General features: G+C 38.1%; 1 protein-coding gene across 11 annotated transcripts in view; it reads right to left on the reverse strand.

Moving 5' to 3' along the window:
• The window catches only part of astn1 (astrotactin 1), a 439,680-nt gene that overhangs the window by 49,828 nt on the left and 365,280 nt on the right, over positions 1-24,572 (reverse strand). For all 11 annotated transcript variants that reach the window (XM_044219839.1, XM_044219838.1, XM_044219836.1 and 8 more), the window contains 3 exons: positions 9,080-9,357; positions 6,930-7,063; positions 5,866-6,017 (listed from right to left, as the gene is read on the reverse strand). In XM_044219839.1, coding sequence (XP_044075774.1) covers positions 5,866-6,017; positions 6,930-7,063; positions 9,080-9,357 — 564 coding nt within the window. The remainder of the gene's footprint in view (positions 1-5,865; positions 6,018-6,929; positions 7,064-9,079; positions 9,358-24,572) is intronic.

Genomic DNA, 24,572 nt, shown 5'->3' on the forward strand with positions numbered 1-24,572 from the left:
GCATAGTCCAGCATTACAAAACAGTGTGAGACTGTGTGCAACACTGTTTTATAACATACTAACATGTCTTAAGTAGATCTTATTTGTTGGGTGGAAAACAGCACTGATGTATTTAGTAAAAGCATATCAACTTTTGAGTGTTACTTAACTCATACCAAAATTACACTCTACATCAAATATGCATGGGTGTCTTATTTTAGAATGGTTCTGGCTAATATTTGGTTTGATTTTTATAAACCCAAGTTTGGGTACATTTACTTTCTAAATTATACAGATAAAGATACAGTATATACTATCACAAATAAAGTCCAGAATACATGGAAAGCGAATTTCACATACTTGCTGATTTTATGTCAAAAAATAACTTACTAGACTAAAAGTAGCAGTAAACATCCTAAGGCAGACATTAAAGTGCATATTTTACATAAAAGGCATCTTCACTCTCAAAGACTGCTCAAGTAGCATAACTAAAGTAGTTGTAAACTCAGCTTTTTAACAGTGCAATGTCATGAATTTCTTGCAGTGGAGAATGAACAAAATGGGGCTTTAGGCAACAAACAAGTCTGATAAATTCATCCTCTGCTTCCATTTTGCAGTGATGGATTATACCTTTCAGGCAAGTGGTGTGTCTGTGAGTTCGTTTTGAAGCAATTAATGAAGAGACTGGAGTCTGTTTTTCCAATGAGAACATAGCACAATATCTATGCCATCCTGTAAGGGCCTAGAAAGAGCTAGTGATTAGCTATGGAACTGGCTGGAAAATTTTAAGAAATTATCCTCGTGTGGAGCTAGAGGAGCTGAAGGGATAGTAAAGACATTTCCTTGTGTAAAAAAGTAATCTCCATTAGTTTAATAAGGATAGCTAAAGTGCATGACACCATGGAAACAAGCATTGTCTTATTTAGACAGTGCAACAGAATTGGTAAACTGGAAAAGCTCAGCATGACAGTAAGAATCCAGTCATGAATGGAATATTCCTGTGCCATAGTTTCTGTGTTTCTTGCCCAGTACCAATGCCAATTTCCATGAAAACATTGCCATAAGTTCCATGGTAGTTACAGTATCTTGTAAGATACAAGACCATTTGCTCTAAGACTGTTTATCTGATTGGAATATCCCTCACTATCACTGTACCAACCCCTAACTGATAACAACAAAGAGACATCAGCAGGTTCTTTTAGCAGTAATGACTTAATCTATACTTGAGATTGCAGCAGTTCATGTTGCGTCAGAAAGAAATTATGCTTCTTTCAATATGTCCAATCATGATTAACTCTGTCCAAAAACTGTAAACGCTGATGTTGTACCAAAGTTCAAACTATTCTGATGCCTGAAAGATTGACTTTGTGGCCTGATAAGAACTTTGTTTGAACTTTATGTCGAAGTAAACATATCAAGGCACTGCAGCCCCAAAATGTTCTCTCAACCACAGAAAGTAATGCTGGATACTTGAGCATCCACCGTTTTCATCTTCTCTGTTTATCGCTCTGACAGCACAGATTAGGGGATGGGACAAACATTTGTTTCGTTAGGCTATGGAACACAGTGGTAATGGCGAGCTGACACAGACAATTTGTTCAAAGGGCACAGGAAGAAATTATGTTCCAAAATTCCAAAACAGAAACTGAAAGGTCATATTTTCCATTAAAGCAATATTTCATTGTTGCTTGTCAAATGCTCCCCTGCATTAAAGTTGCAGTTGTCCTCCTGCAGTCACTATACATTAGCAGAGGTTCCACTGACTGCACTTTTCATTTCTTTACTCAAATTTCACAAAGAAGAAACAGAAGAAAAACATGAATAAGTTTACTGATAGTAAAGCTGGTTACCTCCCTGGCACCCTGGGTAATTGCCCCTGGGCCTAAAACCTCCAGGGGCCCCAAAGGCCCCAGGTTTCAAATTGTTTGTGGTAATTGTAATTTTGTTTTTGAATTCCAGGAATGTGTACTACTAAAGCGCAGCATCAGCTGACATGATAAGTGCCTGTTGGTTGGTCCTTCTGTAAAACCTGATTATGAGGCCCAGCCCTGAAAAGAGTCCCTGTGTAAAAATATAGTTTTAAGATGATGCTGATAATATGTTTCTACTTCTACTATAATTGCTGAATCAGTGACATCTTTTAAATCCCTTCTCAAAACGTATCTTTTCAAAAAAGCCCTAATTTTTCTCATTTATTAGTAGTAATTATCTTTATTATTGGGGGTTTTATTTTATTTTGTTTCATTTTATTTCATTCTATTGCTGTATTTTTAAATGGCTGATTATTAGTACTATTATATAATTTGTGTTAAATCAAATAACCATGCAGTTAACCTGCATATACAGTATGGAATGCAGTGACATAGTGCATAATGATATAAGAATGATTATTCAATTTTTAAACTGGCATAGCATGATACTAGTGTTAATTTTTGCCAGCTATTTTTTTATTTAGTTTTAGTCCTGTGTCAAATGTCCTTCTTAGTTTTTATCATACATAGTCGACCTCATCCTGCTTTTTTTTAGTCAAGTTTTAGTTGACTAAAGGTCTGGGCATTTTAGTCTCATCTTAGTCAAAGAAAACCATAACTATTTTAGTATAGTTTTAGTCCATGAAAACTGGTGACATTTTAGTCTTTTTTAGACATCAGATTATATTGAACATTTTAGTCAAACTAGTCTAGCCAAAACCAATATTTTTGATCATTTTAGTCATTTTCAGTACCTTCACAACAATTTGCCTAGCTTAATGAGTTCAGTTTGGCTATAAAACACAACCTACATAATGTAACACCACCTTCTTATTAGTTGACTTATCTTAAAAAACAACCTTCGTTAACCTACCTCAATTTCTTAATGTGTCTCTTCAGGTTTGTGGTATTGTTACCGGCTTTTTAATGGTTTATTATACAGCTTTATTATACATTGCTTCCCTTCTGATAAAGCAATGCATTCGTTTTTACTCAGCCTCATTGTAATGAAAATGGGCCCAAATATCACCTTGTTTCTTTCTCCCAAGTCCCGTTGATGTCATTGTTAACTTTAACTTGCTTTCTGTAAAATAGTTAGTTAATAAGTTACTTCGAGTCCTCCTGACTGTGCTCATTGTGTGCTGCAGGTGTAGCCCTGATATGGAGCACGCAGCACAGGACACGAAACTGCTGCATTGAAAAAAAAACAGTTTATTATATTTCATCTCTTCTTTCATCTTTTTTCATCAACAATATTGCATGTTGATATATTCACAGTTAGTGTTTAATGACAAACATATCTAGTCATAGTTTTCGTTAATGAAATTAACACTACCTGATACCCATTGCAGGACCTAATGATAGGTCAAAACATCATTCAACATTAATACTTACTCTCTTTTGTCTTTTGGCCACATATAAAGTCTTTTGGCCACATACTTTTGGCCATCTAGCAGTAGCACTAAAAAATGTCCCCACTAGACCTTTGCTGTGGTTGCACCACACTTGTGATGCTTCTTTTAATCATAATCATAATCAGAATCAGCTTTATTGGCCAGGTATGTGTACACATACAAGGAATTTGAGGAGTTTTCCATTGCTCTCAATGTACATACACAGAAATAGACATACATACAGCTAAAAACAAGGACAACAAGCTCAACAAGGTAAACATAAACACTAAACGAGTATGTACATACATAAATATATACTGTATATAAAAAGTATATATAGTACATATATAAACAACATAACATTTGTAGACAGTAAGACAATAGTGCAATGGTGCAGCAGTAAAATATTTAAAATTATCCCACAAGGTTTTATTCAGTAACATTCCAGAAACGTGCATCTCCATAGCTGCAAAATACAGCTGCATGTTGGCACCATCAGGGCCTGTTATGTGCTTCACAGCATTTAAAAAAATACTTGTGATCTTGGTTTACATGGTTATATGCTTTTGCATTAATCAGTCTTAATATAAAATATATGCTGTATTGCTTGGAATATGAGAGGGGAGGAGAGGGAGACTAAAGCACCTCTCCTTCCCCTATGTGTAATGTTTCTAGAGTTTACACAGCAACACTGACATACATATTTTATTCCTTCCTTATAGAGATGAGTGAGTGGTAAATTTTTTGAGTCTACAGCTGAAGCTTTGAAATACTGACTTAAATAAATTGATTCATTTATGGTACAACTTTTTTTTTAAGGAACATTTCTGCTGAACCTATAGCTCATATTCACTATAATGGCGCTAATAAAGAATATGTTCACCTGCTCTCCTCTACCGTCTGAATCTCCTGCATTGATTAATGATCCTCACTGTTGTGACTAATACAATTTATTCTCTCATTAAGCTACAACAAGCGTTGGTACTCACAGGGAACTGTAACAGTCTCCATTATGGATTAGGTCATTACTGCTAAAATAAACTGCCCCTGTTTTGCCAGCTTCCCCTCATATAGTAGGTCTAGCCAAATAAGCTGTGCTCTCTGTTATGGATGACAAAGCTACACACACTCCTGCTGCTCCTGTGGCTGCTTATATGATTTCCTCTTTTTAGTGAAAACATGAGGGAGAACATACATTAATAAGTAAATCACTGAATCCATATGGATTAAACTGTGAAAAAATATAAAACCGTTTGCAAACACTTAAATTAAGAAATAATGCTTGGAAAAAGGAAAATACATTTTACTGACAAGTTTTAAACACTTTTGTGTTGATATGTTGTCAATTACTGTGAGAAACACATAGATTTAAATTAATATCATACTGTCATTACTGGTTAATTTGTCAATACCAATATGACCAACAAGTCTCCTTTTTTGCAACACTAAAAGCAATTACAGTTGTACATTAGATAACAATGTGTATATAAATACACTACACAGCTGAAGAATGAATGAAATCAGTGTGTAGGCACAGGAGAAAATCCAGTATTCAGTCTAATCAACATACTAAATACTGTAAATAAATACTTCAATGCCCCATTATTATTATTAATGGTGTACACCATCTTGTGGAGCCCTAAAAAACTACAACTGAAATAAGCCTAACAAATGGAGTGATGCGTAAACCTGGGAAAAGTTAGAATGTTTAGAAGGATGCTGTATCTCTACACTAAAATGATCAGGGCATGTAAAGCTATATAAAATTAACTAATTTTAGACTGACCACTGGGATTGCTGAGATAATTTATTGGTTACTTTTGTAGCGTAAGTTTTCCCAAACTATAGGGCACACTCTTATGATAAAAACATGAAATTCACAAGTTAGAGTTCCATGCTTTTCCTATGACAACAGCAATATAAGGGGTTGAAATACAACTCCTTGTTGCAAACTGTAGACTACAGTATGACGAAATCCTTCCCTTTTTACCTTTGGACCAAGGTTTCTTCCAGGTGGTAGACTAGATAAAACAAATTAGGCTTATGTGGCCACATGGTGCTGACAAATTGGCAGGTTTATGGTTTGAGCCAGCATAAATAACACTGGCCAACAGCTGGCCATACAAACTGAGGCCAACTGACTTAATCATTACCCATCCAAAACATCAACGGTCCCTGTTGCTGGTTCAGTAAATACTGGAAACACAGGGACTGAGCTGGATGAACCTGTTGGAGGAACTGAATGACACCAACACCAACATCTTTTTGCACTTGGTCACTGCAAGTGCCACCAAGTGCATGGTAAAGTTCTGTATCTATAAAGCATAACTAAGGAGTCTATAATACATATATTTATGACTTTATATTCTGGGCCATTATTTTTTTCCACTGACCACTACTAAAACTGGCATCACTGGTTGCCTGGCAACATTAGCCTATTTCACATTTTTCCAACTGTTGGTCCTTGTTTGTCATCAATGACCAAACTTGATATTGATGTGGGCAGTTTTGGACTGACGTACCTGTCTCAACTTTGGAGTGATCGGTCCTCTCTGTCACTTTCTCCTGGCTGATGAGGTAATCAACAATCCGCACACCGATTGGTGGCTCGGTGTGGTTCCACTCCATGATGACCAATGAGCTGCTGGGCTCATAGGTGTAAGACAGTTTCAGCCTGGCAACAGAGTGACAGAGATGCAAAACCACGCCACTGAGTGAAAGATGTTGTCAGCAAACTGGTCTCATTACTGTAATTGACAGTTAACATTATCCCTTGTGTTCCACAAAACTGCAACCTAATGAAAACATATTCTGCAATGTCACAACAGAAAATATAACCATTTTTCCTCTGACATCTGACTTGACTTACTCTAGAGCAGTCGTCTGCAGCTATATGACATTGAGACCAATATGTACAGAGGTTTTCATGCCAACTAATCAATACAGCAGCTCATTTCATTGATTAGTACACCTAAACCAGACAGGAGAAATAATTCAATGACCATTGTAATTATGGTTGGATTATAAGACAAATGGTCCCTGGTCACAGGAACGTAACATGTAGTAAAGCTGTCTTGCTTCTATGATGGAGCCCAGAAAACAATTAAACCAGACTGAAAGAGATTACTAATTGCTTTGCATCTCTTTGTGGTTGTTTTGTGTCTCCTTGTAGTTTTCTTGCAATTCTTTGTGATCAATTTGTGTCCCTTGTGGTCTTTTTGCATCTCTCTGTGGTCATTTTGCATCTCTTTGTGGTCATTTTATGTCTCTTTGTGGCTGTTTTACATCTCTTTGTGGTCGTTGTTTTTTCTTTTAACTGAACTCTGTCACTTTCCAACTAGAATTATTAACAGTCATTTCAAACAGTGGCTCTGGCTCAGTGGCTCCCTGACACTCCTGGCCCCTGGGCCTATGCCCAGCAGTAATCCATCCATGGCTGTAATATTTGGCAGCAATACAATTCTGTGTACACATCCTGATATCACATTACTTGAGACCATTGCAAGTAAAATGATGGATGGTATTTACCACAACCCATTTTAGAGTATGTGTTTGGAGAAAAGTAATATTATTCTAAGTTACTAACATAGGTTGGGGAAGTGGGGCGCAGGTGGGCAGTCCGTCTGTGCCAAAAGCGCTGGAATCACACCGACACCAGTCATCAATAACATCACCTTTCCCTGAACACCACAGCATGCTCATCATCGCCTCCTGAAGAGCCTACAGTGATGAAAAGATAGACAAAAACAAATGTGAAACCTAAATTCAAAGCACATGTCATATTGGAACATACAATATTCAAATGTAAATAGTAACTATGATATTCTATTCTCACATCAACTATTCTATATTATAGTTTTTACTTCAAATGAGGATATTATTTCCCATGTTTTTCATTAGTTTTTGGGCATTTTATGCCTTTACATTTGGTAAAAATGGAGCGATTACAGGAAATGAGGTGAGAGAGAGATGGGGAATGACATGCAACAAAGGTCCCAGGCCAGACACGAATCAGGGACATTGCGCTTTATGGTCAGCGCCTCAACCCCTAAACAATCAGGGTGTTTTAACTTGCTATTTAATATGGAAATAATATGGAAAAAAAATTCACAAACATTTTACAGATCAGTTTGGGAGGAGAACTGAAGAGAGGTTTTAGTTTCGGATCAGACTAAAACCTCTCATCAATCGTCTTCCCCCATACTGGTGTTCTAAAGCACCCCTAATGTCCTTAACATTCTGGTTAAATCTGACATGCATGCTCATCTGATCTCTTCCTCTTTACTTACTGTGAGGGATGGAAACTATAAATGTGGCAACTGTATCCAATGCATTTACACCCATCACTGCAGGACATACAATCATCCACATACTGGCCATGATATTAAAGGTGCCCTGTGGAGTTTTCTTGGAAACAAACAAAAGCTATGTTTACATTCAGTGTTACTCACCAAAATGCATTGTGTGTATCCTTGAGTTCTAACAAATGTGAATGTGTTTCCTTCTTCATAAAACATTTGCAAAGCCGATGTTTTAAATCCAGTATTGTTTACATCCATGTTTACTAGCTAGTAGTCTTCTTCTTCCCTGTCTTTGTTGACGCATTGCAGCATATATTGGCGTGTTACCACCAACTGTAGATCAGTGGAATAGTATGAAGCCACTGGCAGGAATATGTATTGCATAACCTGTGTACACGCCCCTTTGCATCCTTGTGTGCGCACAAGACAAACAAAACGGGGACCTACACATAGAAAAACAGCTCCATGACGCTATAGAGGCATTGAGACAGTTGCTACTCCCTTTAGGAGTGGAAATCTTGAAGAAAACTATTATTTTATACGCATCTGTATTGTTTTTGTATCAGATTGTTGATTCATTTACCTAGATAGATATCAATTCATCAGAGATGGATAAATACACACCCCTAGTAATTATACGTAATAGTGATACTTGTAAGTGCAAGCCAAAAAGCAAAAAAGTACATTTGTTCAAAATGTTGCCTGTGCAGTCAAGCACTAGCAATCTCTGAACAGCCTTTGTCAATAACAGCAACAGCATCCATCAGCCTCAGCTTGAGGATGAAAGCCTGACATCCTGCGGGGGGGGCAGCACCTTATTGACCTTTCTTCCTGTTGGAGGAGTAGAAGCAGTATCGATGTGCAGTATTGATGGAGTCAAATAAGTCACAGCACAGTACGGCAGATTATGGAACAGCATGGTGCCAGCAGAGTAAGACATTAAAAAGGAATAGACTTCCTGTAAAATCCTCTGTTTCTGTAACCTGTTTTATCATAATGAGGCCATGAGGTTTTCGGCCCTAATGGATCACCCACATACAGTCACTCACGATGGGTTTCATTGCAGGATGCCAGTTAATAGGCTGACTGAGGTTTAATGATCACATACCCATACTAATGCCTGGGTTTTTGTATTATTAGCTGCTGCCCTCTCATGTTAAATTAGCTTAGATGAGAAAATAGTGGAAAAGTTTACATTCTCCAGATCAAAGAAAAACTACTTTGACTTTGGGATGACAAGGACATTGGACAATAAATCCTTTAATCGTTCACAGGAAGGGTAACTGAGATAATCCAGTTCAGGAGGATGAGAGAAGATGCTGCCACCAATTTTGAGGGTGTCACGGAAAATAATGGAATACGGGATTCTGTAAAAAAATTGGTGTTTTCAGACATTAGACAGTCCCAGATAGTTAAGGCTAAACACTGTACACACCTGGTAGGTCTCATTGTTGGACACCAGTTCATAGATGGGTGCAGCTTTGGTGATCTGCAGCAGGACAGGCTCGGACTGCTGCCGCCCTTGCGCCGCCCTTGGGCTCATGTGGCAGAGGTAACAGGAGCGCGGGCACTGGCCTTGACTGGTGCAGTCCATACGGACGCCGGCTGCCATGCGCTTTGCACCAGTGTCCAGCAGACTAGCGATGTATGCAGGGTAGGTCAACGTCCTCGGCTCCTTGTCACGCTCCTCTGACTCCTCCGAAGGTGAGTTACCTGATAGGACAAACAGACGGAAATTGGTTGGTTAGCTCTTTTTTACTTGCTTGATTGTAACCCATAATAAAATGTTTCCAGACACAATGAGAAAGCGCTTTACACAAGCTTTACATGCTTTATAGTAGTATCGTATAAACTAGATACAGTGGTGTGAAAAAGTGTTTGCCTCCCTAAATAAGCAACGTTTTTTTCATTCCCTTATTCCCTTATCTTATTACTAGGAACATGTGACCTCACCATCTACAAAAAAACACCGCTTATTTATATTTTGTTTCCTTTATAGCAACATGGCAAAACTACAAAGCACTAATGTGTTCCCATATTCCCATATCTCACTTCTGGAGACTTTTTAGCTTTTCTCCATCACAGGCAGAATACATGAGCAAGAGTGTAAATATTTGGGCCACAGCTACACCTACAACAAGCTCAGTGTTCTTTCTAGCAAAGAAGGTGAATGGGGAGACCTGTACTGAACAATGAAATGTTTAAATTGTATTAATGTGACTATTGTTGTTTATGACATGAATTATATTTTACCCTGCTCAGGGTTCTCCTTCTTTATCTTATAGTAATAATAACTGTAAATTATAAATTATACATATATGACTTTATATGTATTGTATTTTAAGTATTGCAGAAATTTAGAGTGGATTATTTTACTCCACAACATATATGCAGCAAGCTTAGATAATAGTTATTTATTTTTGTTACATTTTTATTAAGAAAGTCTCATCTAATACACAGCTGTTAGACAGGTGCGTAGGAAAATGAAATCATGGAAAAGAAAAGGTTGAACTCCCGCACACTATCAGCACTAAGCTCTGAAAACCCCCCTACAATGTTTTGGTCAAGAACCTTTGTCAGGCACCTGACCTAAAGAGTACGGTCTAGACCTGCGCTATATGAAAAGTGCCCTGAGATAACTTCTGTTATGATTTGGCGCTCGATAAATAACATTGAATTGAATAAAATCACAGCTTGCATGTAAACACATCAATAATTCAATAGTAATCTTAATTTTGAAATTGTGTGTATTTTATTGCTGGTACTGTAGTTCTATAATTTCTCTTTTTGAGCACACTGAAGGGGGCAGAGCTGACTGACGAATGGGGCCAAAAATAAAGATGTTATCAACCCTGGTCTCAAACATCAATGTGATGCAGCTAAGAGCCCTCTGACCTGAGAACAGACAGATCCACAGTACATGTTGTACATTAGATGTTAGACACATAACCAGGGACAATCATATGTAGGTCACCTAAAGCAAATAACCAACCTTAAAATCTACTGAAACACAGTGAAAACCAGAAGAGAGGCTAAATTAGGGCTGATGTCTCTTTCCAGGAAACCTATTGAAAGCCTAGCAACAGCATTCACAAAGAATGCTGACAAATGGAAATTGATTCTATAACTGCAGTAATTTGTTGTCAAACCAAAGAACAAAACACAAAAATCACTCTGATGTAAGTGGAAGTGCTAATGAGGCAACTTTACTTTTGCTTTTATTAAGCAGAACAAAATATTGCTCCATTACAATTTGACCATCCTGTTTGAACTGGTCATCTAATTTTAGAGAAAGACATCTGAGTATCGGCTGTGCAGCAGTAGCACACTGCTTGTGAATGGTTTGACCCGATGAAAAGAACAGGACCTACCTAGGATGGAACCTTGTGAGACAAGAGAGACTCATCAGGTAGGAGGAAAAATTGTTGGAATATTCTGAAATGATGCGATAGCAAAGCTAAACATACATAAACAAGAAGGATGGTGGAGGTGAATGCTTGCATTGCTTTGTACTACAGTGAATTGTTTTACTATCTGGATGCTTGTTACTTGTTGTAGATTTAGAGGAAGATGTTTTCCATTCCTAGAACTGTGTTCTTTATTTATCATAAGAAGGTTACATTATGGATAGTATGGATGAAAGTTTCTAGTGTGATTCAATCCCAGGCAAGCAGTACTACATGTGGTTCTGGGCAAAACAAAACATCATTGATCCAAAAGACATCACATTTCCAGATCACACTTGCGGCGTTCCTTTTTTGTGCACCAGATTCCTGAAAAGTTGACTTTTGCAAAAGTTTATTGAGTTTAACTTTTGTATTATGTACATATGTGAATCAAATACTCCCCATAAAATGTTATTTTGTCTCAGACAGAATAGGATTTCCACTTGCACAGGGAGCTAGAGAGCAGCCAGAGAAAACATGCTTAATGCAGAACTTTGACACTATTTTTCTTTTTTAAAAGGGGGAATTTTTTAGATTACCATTTTGGGAGACTGCTTAGCTGTGAGAACACACAGGCAATTTAAAAGCTCAAGCACCAATTAGGGAATAGGCTTGTTGTGCAAGCTGCCTTTGATGGAATACAACTCAGGTTTATGAGCCATGGGATGATGGGAAAACAGTTTGCACACAAGCTCAGGGACCAACACATGTGCACAAGAATGAAGGCAAAGAGAAGGTCATTTTTCTGAGTGTATAATATGAATAATTCCTGTGGGGTTTTTTTGTTTGTTTTTGCAGCTCCTTTAAAGTGATCTTTTGCACTTAATTTTCTTTTTATTCAGATGTATTTGAAGTATGTTACTGTATTTCCTTTTAGTATCAATGTAGTTTGAGTTGGGTGGTTTGAAAAAAAGAGGAGTCATCTAAATAAAGGTTATTCTATTTATGTACTGTAAGTTGGGATAAACATACAAATCCTCACAATTAAAACCTCAAAACAAATGCTATTTCTAATACACCCACATTCACACCCATCCAGCCTTTTTAACACCAAATACTTTGGCACATTATTTCTCGTTCTTGACAAACAACATTTCTCTGTCTGACTTAGATGATAACAATACAACTAAGCAGTCAAATACAAAAGCCAGAGAGAAAGCATCAGAATGTCTCCATGGATTGTCACAATGATTGTATTTGGACGTGTGTGTAGCTGAGAGTGGGTGACTTGTCATTAAAAACAGATTAAGAATATGTGCTAAAATTACAATATTCAATGTTTTCTTTTGAATTGGTATTATATTAATTCTACCTCATTTCCCACATACCTCTGAAAAATACACACACTTCATTTTGTTTCACACCTACTGAGTCATTACGTTTTACAGGTTTTCCAAGTGATATCATGATTGTTACAGTAAGTCTAATTCAGCTAAATAAGGGGTGAAAAGGTTTATGTAGAATCAAGAAAGTGAAACACCTTTGTTAACTTAGGATAGGGTGAATCAGGCTGTTTGGGGCTCAATTAACTGAAAACAAGACAAGACAGAGTCAGGAGGTAATAAGAAAATACATATTTTTAATTTCTTTCTTTGTGTATGTTAAATCATCAAAATACAAAGTACAAAGCAAAAGCACTTATAGCAACTATGTGCAGAATTCCTATGGGGTTCAAGTATCTTTAAAATTGTTGAGATGGCAAGTTTTTGTTTTTGTAGAAAAATGAGAAAATGCAAGCTTTTAGCCCCTGGCTCAGATCTGTGAGGCTTTAATATTGGAAGAACAGGTTCACCAAACGTAACAAAAAGAAAGGGAGACCCTGAGCCAAGCACAAATTGGACACTGGAACGCTCCCCATAAACTACCAAAAGATGCAAAGGAAATAACCAAGGTTCAAAAAACGGTGCTGCTGGTTTTTTTCTGTATAAATTAAAATTTTCCTGTATATTTAGGTTCCTGAAATAAATGATAGGCTAATAGGCTAAAGTACTTAATTGTGCGCATTTATTCGTGCATAACAATTTTGCACTCAACTATGTTTTCCGTAAGACCAACATTTGATGCTGTGGGCATGTTCAGAATTGTCATGGGATGCAATCTAGGTCTGGTCTGTTTAACAAAGTAACACAAACCATTGGCAAACCACTGCCGGCATTTTTATTGTTTCTCAGTGGAGAGTGGAGAAAAAACATTACAACTATGAATACTTTTTCTGTTTCTTTGTATTTTTGCATGTAGGCTGGCGCATTCATGTAGGTGCGTGCATGTGTACAGTACCCTCCCACCCTCCACCCCTGAAAAATAAGCCTTTCCCGAAAGCCACGGTGTAATTCGAACACTTGAAAGAACAGAAATGAAGCCAAGAAACATGACTACCAGTGCCATCTTCTCAAAGCATCAGCAACACAAACCACTAGTTCATATCAGAATGCTACAGATATACAAAATTCAAATAAATGTCAGATAGGAGCGGGGGAGCACATAACAACCCACAAATATCTAATTTAGTAAACAAAGACAAATTACACCCAACCTGGGAAATTTAAGGTGTACTGGGTGACAGCCTCCTTTGATATCACAGCTGCCTCCAGATCCAGTAATGGATTGTTAACCAAATAAATGTTTTTTGTGTGTGTATAGGTGTATACATTCCCTTGCTAGTTGTGGGTCTCTTGGTTCTTGACAATGTTAGCATGTGATTGCCTTGTGATTGGGCACTGAGACATATCGACAGATAAGTCCTTACCAATCAGAGGAATATGTAGGTAAATGAGGTCTGATAGAGGGTCTAATCACATCAGGGGAGAACAAAATCACACTCTGGACGTTCACACATCTTGACCACTGAGCTGCATTGGTGTGTGTGGGTGTACGAGCATAAAATGTCTAAGTAGAGGCACTCTGCAGGCCATAACTCTGCATGACTAATCAATGGCAATAAAGGAGAAGATTAGGCTTTTGTTTGTAGTGTGTGCAAGTGGGTGGGTAGACATAAATCAATGAGAAATAGAAAACACCTTTGAAAGAAACTATCTAGAACCCAGTTGTGTGAATGTATGCATGAGCACAAAATGTTTGCATTCATTCATCTGTATGTTGCCAAAGAGGGCAATATCCTTGCACTCCTGACCAGCTAAACTTTAATCTATCCTTGTCAAACTGGCTCACTTCCCACTAATCAGCTCTCATCATTCTATATTCACCTGCCACCTCCTGGCAGATGGAAATTAAATGTGGCAGAATACGACAAAGAAGATTGGCAGTGATTAGTTCAGTTTAGTCTTGGTTTAGTTCAGGAGCATTCATTGTCATCTGGCACCACGGGGGGATATTAAAATGGATGAGCAGCCAGCCTGAAGACACCTGATGGCCAAACATACAGTGGTGTGCAAAGTGTTTGCCCACTTCCTGATATCTTATTTTTTTGCATGTTTGTCACACTTAAATGTTTCAGATCATCAAACTAATTTAAATATTAGTCAAAGATAACACAAGTAAGCACAAAATGCAGTTTTAAATGAAGGTTGTTCCCTGTGTGAAAAAGTGATTGCCCCCTAAACCTAATAACTAGTTGGGCCACCCTTTGCAGCAACAACTGCAATCAAGCGTTTGAAATAACTTGCAATGAGTCTTTTACAGCACTGTGGAGGAATTTTGGCCCACTCATCTTTGCAGAATTGTTGTAATTCAGCCACACTGGAGGGTTTTCGAGCATGAACTGCCTTTTTAAGGTCATGCCACAGCATCTCAATAGGATTCAGGTCAGGACTTTGACTAGGCCATTCCAAAGTCTTCATTTATATTCAATTTATATTATGTATGTACTCAAAGCAAGACTGTGTTACTTCTTAAAGAAGAGATAGCACATTAATTCACTTATAAAGCAAAATTTGAATTCATAAGCAATATAAAGCTCTGTTGTTGAATTACACTCAGGGGTTTTGCCACTACAACTTTACTTGGTCTGGTATGGCCTATAGCTTATAGTGGCTAATGTCAGCTAATATAAGCAAACTTAAGATTGATATTGGCATTTATTCCACAGCAACAAAAAATCTTGATTCGTTGGTTTGCAGTTGTAAATTAATGTATCAGTGCTAAACTTGAGGTAAAGACAGTACGGGGGTATTATTGTAGCAATATTATTTGCAAATGTGTGTGGAAAGTTGTGAAACTGTATCTCTAGGTGTGTGCGTACTCAGATTTGCCTCAGCTCATGGCGGACAGACAGATCACCACACATATTTGCAAATGTCAGGCACGGCAGGAGTGAAGCAAAAGTCACAAGTTAAAATACGTACGAATCTAATGCACATTCAGAGATTAGTGTACACATTCACAAATATGAGAATCCATTTATAGACTTAGCATTTGCTATTATCCTGTAGTTGTCACTTGTGGCCATAGCAGACACTGTTCACCAAGGCTTGCCTGAAATTCGAGATTTAAACACTTGCTTTGTTCCTATGTTCTTCAGACTGATGTGTTTTTTTTTGTTCATATTTTAAGATGAGGATCCCAGATAGGCATTCAGAGATAATAGGTTTGCAACATGCTCACTCTGAGATCTTTGATGTGACTTTTGTACTGTCAATCGTGGTTTCTAGTATTTTCTGTCTTGGATTTTGGTCCTAGTTTTCGAGGAGGGGCTTACTGGGTTCTATATAGGCTTTTCACCAACCCAAACATGGCCACCATTTGTAACTTCAAAAGAAAAGTGCCACTCTGTATTTCACAAAACACTGCAAAAACAGGATATTACTATTTCATTGTGCAACACCCATAGGGAAGGAAAATTAAAAATAAGATCACTTCTCCAGCCTATTTCACCTCAACATAACTGAGCTCAATTTAACATCAATATGAGATTTTGACCATTTTCTCACACTAAGCCATCTCTCTCAAATTCATCTCCTGAGAAATAGCATTTCTCTTGTCTCAGCCCGATCCTAATTGAAGATCTTAAAATGCTCTTTTCTCTCTCTCACTGCACTGATCTTTATTTGTCTGAATAATCAGCACTTGAGATAACATTAAGATCCAAAAGAAAACTCACTTGGCTTATAAATGCACAATATCAGAAATTTGTCTCAGTGATCAAATTCAAGTCTCAGCTATGAGCACAGCAAAAGATTGCCTGCTTTTCTTGTGTTTCTACTGTTTTTCTCAAACTGGACAGGATCATTTGTTCAACAACTATTGTTCCCTTCAACATGGAGGGAAAACGGCCCTCCAGAACATTCTGTGAAAAGCCTCTCTTGACCACAGACACATATCAAGAGTCACTTTAGACTCAGACTCACCCAACCAGCTCCTCTGGTGGAGAGCTGGTGGAGAATCAAACTCCTGGGGTTGGTAACTGGTGCCTAATGAGTGTTTACTTATTTCCTGACAGGCTGCTTTACTGTTTTATGGATTGCAATGTATGTGATAAAGCTTGTCTGAGGCGACACAAAGCTTGTCTGAGGCGACACAAAGCTTGTCTGAGGCGACACATAACATATGTTCATCAACTTACTGTGGCCAGCCCACATGTCGAAGTGTCCTTGGGCAAGACACTGAACCCCAAATTGCTCCCGAGGGTTGTGCCTTCGGTGTGTGTGAGTGCGTTACTTTCTTTCAACAGGTGCAGGATGGTGGAGGATAATATGGTTTCCTGTGTATGGATGTCTCCATTCCAACTACTCATCTTCCCACAGTAACCTATGGGTTGTTACTGTGAGGTAAGAATGATATTTCTATCTAATATTCATGCTGTATTTTGTCTGTCACACAAAAGAAAACAAGAGAGCACCATGCTCTTCTTTGAACTTTGCTTAACGTCTTTCTCCTTTTGTCATTCTCAGCCATCCTTTGTCTCCTTTTACAGCATCTCCTCTTTCTGATTCCTCTTACACAGTAAAATGCACGATCACACCTTTTTTCACAATGCAAATACATGCGTGGTAGGTGTGAGGGAGGAAAGCTGTAATATAATATTCCTTCTCTGCATCTCCCTAATAAAACAAGAAAACCAATCTCTTGTCTCTCACATTTTCTGACACTTTTTCTGCTTTTGCATTCTCACTAAAACTCTCTTTTGCTCACTTTCTCATTTCCCCCTTTTTTCTTCTGCCAGTCTTTAGCTCTCTTCAAGTCTAAAAGGTGCATTCGCACACTTACCTAAGCACGTAAACTGCTGTCAGCTTCAACCCACGCACAAAAACACACACCTGCTTTTAGGGACGCCTGGTGACTAGCGGTATGCTGCGTTGTGAAGAGAATAAATCTCAAGGAAAATGCACACACATACACAAGCTCATTAAATGTAATCTGTGTTTGACAGAGTCAGACGTCCCATAGAGGAAAGCGAGGACAAGACAAAATACAGTAAAAGAACCTCCATATCCTCCTCCTCTGCTTTGTACTTCCAGAAAAACAAGTTTTGGATTAAATTTTTGCTGGACACTACCTAATTTGATCTATTTCTGACCATGGCTGGTTGAGCACATAGCACCTTTGTGAACCTATGTGAGTGTGAGCGTGTGATACATTTATGCTTGTGTAATCATATTTCACTTTCAAAAGAGCTGAAAGTGATTTAGGTCAGTCCTTACTTCTTCAAGGGGTCAATTTGTGCTTAGATCTTGGGCTTAGCAATGTAGCTAGCTTAAGGTTTACATGTATGTTAAGATCACAGCTCCACTAATCAATATCTTTTATATTAACAATTGCTTAATGATTATGTGTATTGCGAAAAGTGTCACACGAAGTGATGAACCCACCTTTGCAGTTCCACCCAGCTTTGTGTGACTTTTTAATCTCATTTGGTTAATTGTTTTGGTTTTGCAGCCCGCTAACTCCACTAATTAATCTTGTTCAGCAGCAGTCAGCTGTTTTCAGAAACAGAATGCAAAAAAAAAAAAATAAGTAAAAGCTTTTTAAGTGAAAAACTGCAATAAACCAACTGTAAGTTACTTGGACAGCACCAAATGGCAAATAGACAAAGTTAGCAACTTGCTGGTGAAGAGAGTTTAACATGTAGCAGCTTAAGAGCCAGATATTTTTCTCAGGAGTTGGTGGAGACCAAAAATGGGCTAGAAAGAGAGGGAATATAGACTTACATTTGTCAGGTGTCGAGAAACACGGCTCCAAATGGATGCTAATATTGCTTTGTGTCTGTTGGATGTGTAATGTGTGGTCTTTTAGCTCTTGGAAGGGTAAAAAAAATAAACTAATGCAGTTTTAGGATATGCTAAGTTTGGAATCAGGACTTCTACAAGTTTGAAAATGAAATAAATCTGGGGTTTTGACAAGGAAGAAGAATGTGTGGAATTAAAAAGAAAATATCTATGGTTCTGCATCGATTTTGATCCTTTTTTTAAAAGTGAGTCCAACAATATTATAGGAATTCAATGCTAAATTGGTGGAGTACTCTTTTAACACTGTACATTAACAGTAACACTGTAGCTGTGGTGAGCGTTAACATTTAAAGATATTTATTGCAAAAGAAGGCTTGGACATGGTCTGAAAACCAATCTTTGATAACAGCTGAGACCTAATAGGCTTCACTAAACTGTAGACATAGGACAGATGCATGATGGGAAACTCACAGCATGAGCATGTATTAGGATATGTGTTAATCCATGGGTTTGTGTGTGTGTGTGTGTGTGTGTGTGTGTGTGTGTGTGTGTGTGTGTGTCGTTATGAAGCTGGGGATTTGGGGCTGCTTTGACCCATGCTGTACCAAGTGGAATGACTCATCATCTCTATAGTACACAACAGATGGAGCTCAGAGCTATTCAGATTCATATAATACCTCTCCATCCACCCCTTCCTCCCACACTCTCCAATGAGAGATAACTCCTGTTTATCTGCCACTGACTGACTCGAGTCAGTCCTCCTGTTTACAAAATATACTTTCAAGTCTATAAATGTTTAGGGGTATGAGAGACAAGAGAAGAAAGAGAGACACAGGGAGAGAAAGATCTACTTAAGCATGTAATCTTCAGATGTTGTTTGTGTAAATATATTACAGCGTTTTGGAGTGAAAGCCTTCATTTCTTGTCTCTTGCAAGCCTGCGGATCCTCTCCATTATATTGCCTTTCATCAGATCTCTTTGTAAAAAGATGGCTCATTAAATCATCATTCATCTTTGTGATCAAAGTGCTATGATTTTAGCCTCTGACACCATCACCCTCACTTTTAACGGAGGCTTTTAAACTAAATGCCTGACTTGACACCTCTGTGCTCTTGCGTTTCTTAGCATGAACCCATCTCTCCTCCATCCTGTGTGGAATAATACCACTTACTGTGACTTCACTAACTTTCGAAGTACCTGCTTCTAGCCACTAGATGATGCTAGTGGATCACTGACACTGGTGACAAGTTTTGGAAACAGGAGATATTGATGTACATGCGCCACTGTTCAGCAGACAAAAGCAGGGCAAATCATACCTAACCCTTTAAATGTGCTTGACCAAGATGAACATTATATGGTTTTGGAATGTAGTCATGAGCTCCTGCTGATTCTGAGAATGTTGGAAATGAAAGCAGGCAGTAGCTTAGTAAATGGGAAAGCAGTGAGAAGGAAAGCTGCATTAAAAAGAGGGAGTTTTCAGAGGGATCATGCCTATTGTATGCAGAGGAGAAAAAATTATAAACAGAATTAGAGGCAGCAAAGAGGAAACTGAATAAGACACAGATAAACAATACTCTGGGTATGCCATGTGTCTCTGTCTGTGTGATACATTTTAAACTCTAAACCTGCGAAATGAAATACATCAGAGTGCTTAAACAAATCTGTGTGACAGGCAAATCTTCATAGATGTGTTGTGCAGTTTTTCTCTGCGTGTGTGCATGAGTGTGTGTGTGTGTTTGAAGCGACACCTTCTAAGGCAGCCACATGCAGCTTGTACCTGATCATTCACGGCAGCTGGGCGATGCTCTGCCCGTATCCAGCTAAAGCAAATTGTAAATAAAAAGTGTGCATCTTTCCCTTGGCTGCAAAGCCACGCTGAGATTCAGCATTATTGCTTGTGCATGGAGGATATGAGCAAAAAAGGCGAAGCAAAGGGAAGACATTTGTTTGTCAATGTGTTTGTGTGTGAAAGGGAGAAAGGGGCAGGAGCAGTGTGAATTTGCATATTTTTGTGCAAGTGAGAAACTGATGAGTTGAGATGACTGACAGTGAAAGAAATGTGTGTGTGTGTAGTGTGGGAGGATATGCATTTGCTTGTGTATGCTCTGAGGTGTAATAATACTTGAACTCTCCTGTGAATCCATGTCAGCAGCACAATCAACCACTTCAACAACACAATCAGCACCAACTCACAAACTCCCAGGAAGCTGAATATATTATATATATCTATGAACAAATGTATGCAACCATCTAGAATGTATCCTTTAGATTCAACTCTTGAAGAGATGTTAGCTGTGACACTGTGGTAAAAAATAACTGCATGATTTGGTGATTAGACAGGTCATCATTTACCCAAAGGCCTGAGTGTGATCCCTATGTGGCCACAACTGTTGAAGTATCCTTCAGCAAGACACTACAACCATCCTAGTTGTATCAATATACAAATCGCTAATTTACTGTTGTAACAGCTCATTAACTTGGAATTTATCACTACCCTCGCATTAAGGACTCAGTAATGGGGAAAGAATGGAGTCAAGGAAACAGGTTATAGTAATTTGCTTGATCATTTACTGGTAGTTAATAATCTGTTTACTGGTGAAGAATGGATACTTTGCATCAAATACCAATTATGTTAACTCAGCAGTCTAAAAATCTCTATAGCTTTATTATTCAAAAACCATACTGTCAGAAGACATAGTATATAGTATATAGCTGATTATTTAAATGAATGGGCTGTAAATTACTGTGTTACTGATTTCTTCCCTTTTGGAGTGAATATAATATGTCAGACAAAAGACAACTAAAGGAATTATTCAACTACAGGGCATGCTGCAGTACTGTATATTCCCTGTTTAGCTGCTGGGTGTTTTCAATAGTTTCTATCAGTGTTGTTTACAAGAATGCACTGCAGTTGGTAGAGGCTTGATGTGTGAATGGTACTGACTGATGCGTGTCACACCATCAGGAGGTCCAGTGTATTTGCTGCAGGCCACATATGCTAAATGATCTCCTGAGCTTAGTACTGTGTCTCCTGAACTGGTAGTGCAACGCTCAAAGTGCTGGTGGCCTAGTGGTTAGAGGCAAACCATGTAGCTGCAATGTCCCTGGTTTGATTCCACTGAGTGACCTTTGTTGCATATCTTACACCCCTCTCATTCCCCATATGTCCTGTCTGTACCTACACAGTCACTGTCTAATAAAGGCAAAATGCCAAAAAATAAAACACAAACATATCTGATCAAACCATACCCACACAGTCTTGATGAAGCAGATTAGCTGAGTTTTTGAGTTCTGAACATTAACTTTGGCTGTTGCTTATTTAAATCACGAATATTTAATGTTTTAGAGAAATACTAAAGATTTGAAACCATATTTTCAGGGGCCCTCAATCTAAATCTTAAAAAAATGGATGATATAAATATAATGTAATATAAAGGGGGACCAGATGATTCAGGTCAGTTGCAGTCGTCAATTTACCTCCACATATTGTATTTCACCCTCGTAGCTGTATGAATGTGGTTGCTCTCATTACAGTTTCCTATATGAGAGTTCTATTTTTGGAGCCACAGTTTGGCATCTAAGTGCAGAACAAACCATACCATTTTTTTGGGAATATGGCATTCATACACTGTAGCGCAAAGTAGCTAAAATACAGTGCGATTCTGTTATCACAGAAAAAGTGGTGTCCTATTTTCGAAGTGATGTTGCCTTTTGGTAGAATTGCTTTCTAGCCATGATATGTTTCCACCCACCTGCTTTTATGACTATTTTAATACTAGATACAAAAAACTGAATAGAAATGCCAAAAGTTCAAGACAAAAATATCACAAATATAAAATTTTTGCTTGGCATATCAGTAAAAAGAAGGTGCAATAAAGGCTGATGGAAAGGATTTTTCAAATGTGTTAACAGTGAGGTTTGAGACCCATTTTGGCATGCATAAATGACTGGATTGCAGAAAAAAAATCTATTCCCCTTACTCAGGCATGGATCAACGGATAAAGAAGATGGAAAATATCTGGGCTTACATCATAGCCAGGAAACTACAAAACCCAAAGTTCTCCCAAAGTTCAACGAAACATCTGCAGCATTACCCTCCCCCCCTACCGTTTTTACCTTTGCAGCCTTTCACAGTCAAGCCTAGCTGGGCCCTTCAATCTTCCTTATTCTGCTTCATCCAACACACCTACATAACTAGGCATGCAAACACACAGAGAAGTTATCTACAGCAGTATCAGCAGACAAGACTTGCTAAGCCTTGATGGAAGCTTTTTTATTTAAAGCAGTATGTGGCGCATGGCGGGCTGTGAGCAGACACTGTTTGTCTAAGTGCTGATTAGGGCTGTTGACTGTGGCCTGACAGGCCCATTAGTGACATCTCCTTTATGGACGCTGAAGGGCCGTAATGCTGTCCATATGTCAGTGTGTTCCTTCCTCTACATGTTCTCTGTACATGTTCATCAGCTTTACTTTCTTAAAGGCGCTATATGTAAGAATTTTAGTTTCAAGCCATGTTTTTTTCTTTTGCCTCACAAAACAGTATTGGCTTCACAATACCTGTGCAATACCCACAAGACCTTGTCAGAGATTGCAAATGAATGACACCTCCTAGGGGGCTTCAAAACTATTCAGTGTGCAGATAACTGTTTTCAAAAGAGTTTAGTTTCTCAGTGAATGTTCCACATTTGTCTTAAAGAAATGTCCAAACAAAACCATCACATAACATTGTCTTTTCTTTTCTATAAATTCCATATTAATATTTTCATTTAGAACTATTAACTATTTTGTTAAAAGTTTAGATCACATCCAATTTCGTAAAACACCTGCAAAGGCACCACAAAGAAAGGCAAGCTGGGAGCTAACAGCATTCATGTTCCATCCTGAACATAAGAGTTAGTCTTTGCATTTTAGTCCTTTTATGAAGTTAAAAAGGCAGTCTGTGTTATAGTAATTTCCACATAAAAATGTTGAGTGTCAACCCATGTTGAGTTTCCAAACCTACAATTTTAGAAGCTGCAGTATTGAGCCTTGTGTTGCGACATTGCTCTGTGAAAACTTGTAAGTGACCCTGGAGCAGTCAGCAGAAACTGCATTACAGTAATCTAGTCTACTTGAAATAAAAGCATGAACCAGCTTTTCAGAATTTGATTGTGACAGGAAGCATCTAACTTTAGATATATTTCTAAGATTATAAAAGGCAGTCTTGGAGACATTAGATATGTGCTTCTGGAAGTTAAGATCAGCATCTAAAATCACATCCAAGATTTTGGCATGCTCACAAGGTTTCACAGACAGGGGATATAACAAAGAGTGAATCTACTAAAAGAATCTCTGTTTTGTCCTCATATAGTTGTAAAATGTTTTTGGCCATCCAATACTTGATATCAGCAATGCACTGGATGAGTTCATTCTCTGGGCTAAGGTAGTTGGCAGAAACATATATATATATATATATATATATATAACTGTGTGTCATCAACATGAGTGATATGAAATATTGTATTGCTGAATGATGGACCCAAGTGGGAGCATATGCAAATGTAGACCAAGAATTAACCCTTGTGGGACTCCATATGGAATGCTGACTTCATCTGATTCAAAGTTGCCAATAGACACATTGAAAGATCTGCCAGTAAGGTAAGAAATAAGCCAGTTCAGAAGGCACTGAAGAAGAATTATATGGTCAACAGTATCGAAGGCTGCACTGAGGTCAATAAGTACCAGAATAGAAACTTTATGTTTGTCTGAGCTAATTTTAAGATCATTAACAACTCTGACCAGTTTCTGTTCTGTGGTTAACTCTAAAACCAGACTGGTAAACATCAAATAAATTGTTATTTGAGAGATACATATGTAATTGTTGGTAAACAACCTTTTCACGAATTTTTCCCAGGAATGGATGGTTTGAGATTGAGATTCTCAAAAACAAATGGATCAAGATTACTTTTTTTCTTGTAGTTTACTATGTTGAATACGTTGGTCTTGGACTCGACAAAGGTGGTCTTGACTATGGCACTGAGTTACGTTGGCAGTGGATGTAAATCATAAGCTGCAGAAGTGTCCAATATGAATGGAATTCTTAGAGGTACTGGGCAGCAAAGTAAAGGTACACACAGAATAACCAGAATAATCATATCCTAAAAAAGGCCTTAACTGGAATGTAAGTCAGTATCCACCACACCGTCACTGATGTTTCTTTTTCTACCTTTTTTCTACCTCTTGTTTCTTCCTTGACCCCATCCGCACTTGTTTCTATGTCTTTGTCTCTAGTTCCTCTCTTTCTATCCGCCCCATCTGCTGTTCAACCTACAACACGGTGGGTTTGTTGAGCCAAGAGGGATTTATCACTTTTTCCTCCTGC

The sequence above is a fragment of the Siniperca chuatsi genome, linkage group LG13, assembly GCF_020085105.1.
Source record: "Siniperca chuatsi isolate FFG_IHB_CAS linkage group LG13, ASM2008510v1, whole genome shotgun sequence".
NCBI classification, from domain to species: domain Eukaryota; kingdom Metazoa; phylum Chordata; class Actinopteri; order Centrarchiformes; family Sinipercidae; genus Siniperca; species Siniperca chuatsi.